The sequence below is a fragment of the Nicotiana tomentosiformis genome, chromosome 4, assembly GCF_000390325.3.
Source record: "Nicotiana tomentosiformis chromosome 4, ASM39032v3, whole genome shotgun sequence".
NCBI lineage: Eukaryota > Viridiplantae > Streptophyta > Magnoliopsida > Solanales > Solanaceae > Nicotiana > Nicotiana tomentosiformis.
This window is the reverse complement of record NC_090815.1, coordinates 80,449,517-80,451,611: the sequence shown is the minus strand read 5'-3', so window position 1 is coordinate 80,451,611 and position 2,095 is coordinate 80,449,517. Positions and strand designations below refer to the sequence as shown.

General features: G+C 44.1%; 1 protein-coding gene across 1 annotated transcript; it reads left to right on the top strand.

Moving 5' to 3' along the window:
- The first annotated feature begins 686 nt into the window (after positions 1-686).
- Positions 687-1,554, top strand: LOC138910012 (uncharacterized). Its single transcript, XM_070201230.1, has 2 exons — positions 687-1,127; positions 1,495-1,554. Exons 1-2 carry the CDS (start codon positions 687-689, stop codon positions 1,552-1,554), a joined length of 501 nt encoding a protein of 166 aa, XP_070057331.1.
- The last annotated feature ends 541 nt before the right edge of the window (positions 1,555-2,095 follow it).

The window sequence follows — 2,095 nt, the reverse complement described above, 5'->3', positions numbered from 1 at the left end:
AAGGGCGGCTATGTGTTCCAAACGTAGATGGTCTCCGGGAAAGAATCACAACCGAGGGTCACGCTTCCAGGTATTCCGTGCATCCAGGCTCTACAAAGATGCATCATGACCTCAAGAAAATCTATTGGTGGAATGACATAAAAAGGAATGTGGCGGACTTTGTGGCAAGATGTCCAAATTGTTAGCAAGTGAAGGCCGAACATCAATGGCTTGGTGTGTTGGCACAGAACATAGAAATTCCAATGTGGAAGTGGGAAACGATTGATATGGATTTTGTAGTAGGATTACCGCGTACTGCGCGCAAGTTTGACTCAATTTGGGTGATCGTGGATTGACTCACAAAATCAACACATTTCTTGCCAGTTAAATCTACCGACACAACAGAACAATATGCTCAGTTGTATATAAAGGAAATAGTTAGGCTTCATAGCACTCCAGTTTCCATCATTTCCGATCGAGGGGCTCAGTTCACGTCCAATTTTTGGAAGACATTTCTGCAAGGTTTGGGTATTCAGGTAAATCTTAGTACAACCTTCCATACACAGACCGACGGGCAACCAGAGTAGACTTTTCGGACGCTTGAGGACATGTTACGTGCTTGTGTTCTTGATTTAAAGGGTAGCTGGGATGATCATTTGCCACTCATAGAGTTTGCTTATAACAACAACTTTCATACGAGTATTCAGATGGCACCATTTGAGGCATTGTATGGTAGGAGATGTAGATCTCTCATTGGGTGGTTCGATATTGGGGAAGCTGAGTTGATTAGGCCAGACCTCGTGTATCAGGCTATGGAGAAGGTTAAGACCATAAAGGAGCGGTTGAAAACTGCCCCGAGTCATCAAAAATCCTATTCGGATGTCCATCGCAGAGACTTAGCGTTGAAAGAAGAAGATTGGGTATTCTTGAAGGTTTTACCCATGAAGGGTATTATGCAGTTTAGGAAAAAGGGGAAATTGAGTCCGAGGTATGTCGGGCCACACAAAATCATTCAGAGAATCGACCAGGTGGCGTACAAGCTTGAGCTACCACCCGAAATGTCACTAGTCCACCCGGTATTCCATGTGTCTATGTTGAAGAAGGTAGTTGGGGATCCGTCAGCCATTGTGCCGGTTGAGACCATTGAGGTTAATAAAGAATTGTCATATGAAGAAATTCCAGTTTCCATTCTTGATAGACAAGTCTGAAGGTTGAGAAATAAAGAAATTGCCTCCGTGAAAGTGCTATGGCGAAACCAGCAGGTTGAAGAGGCCACGTGGGAGGCCGAGGAAGAAATGAAGAAGAAGTATCCTTACTTGTTTGAATAGCTATGTAATCCTTTCTTTTTATGAACATTGTCACCTATGAATTTTGTGTCACTTGTTCAGTTAATGTAAATGTGTTCCTTTTGATTATATGTTGCCTACGAGGCCACGGTTGGTATTGTTATGAGTTTTGTTACGTCGTTGAGTTGTGCATATGTTTGTTAGATGTGTTTCTGGGGCTCTTTGACAGGTGGATAGGCCTAGTTACAAAGGAAACTCTGGTGAAATATTTGGAAATTTAGGGAGTTAGTTAAATTTGGGGTTGCTGGTGTGGGGTATGAAACACTGAGTTGCATAAGGTGCTAATAGTGTACCCTGATCCTCATTCGAGGATGAATGATCTTAAATGGGGAGGATGTAAGGCCCCATAAATGTCTTCCTAAAAACCCGAATTTCGTGATACCGAAGTAGGCGTAAAAGGTAATAATAGTAGAAATTCTTCGCGGTGAGCTTGCTCGCCGCGGTTCAGACTTTTTGGATTGAACAATGCGCTGGGGAGTTGAAGGAAAATGTTGGGCAGAAGTAGGCATTTCTGTGACCGCATAACCACTCTGCAAACCGCAGAATGGTCGCAGAGCGAGGCATTTTTCTTGGGTATTTTTTATGTCAATTTCGCGTCCAATTATGTGACCGCATAACCGTTTCGCGGGCGACACTCTTGTCGTATATCCCGCCTTGGGATTTTTTGGAGGGAGGTTCTGCGGTGCACTATGCGACCTCATAAACGTTCTGTGGTGCATTATGCGACCGCAGAACAGGTCTGCAGGCCGCATAGTGACCGCAGAGCTGGT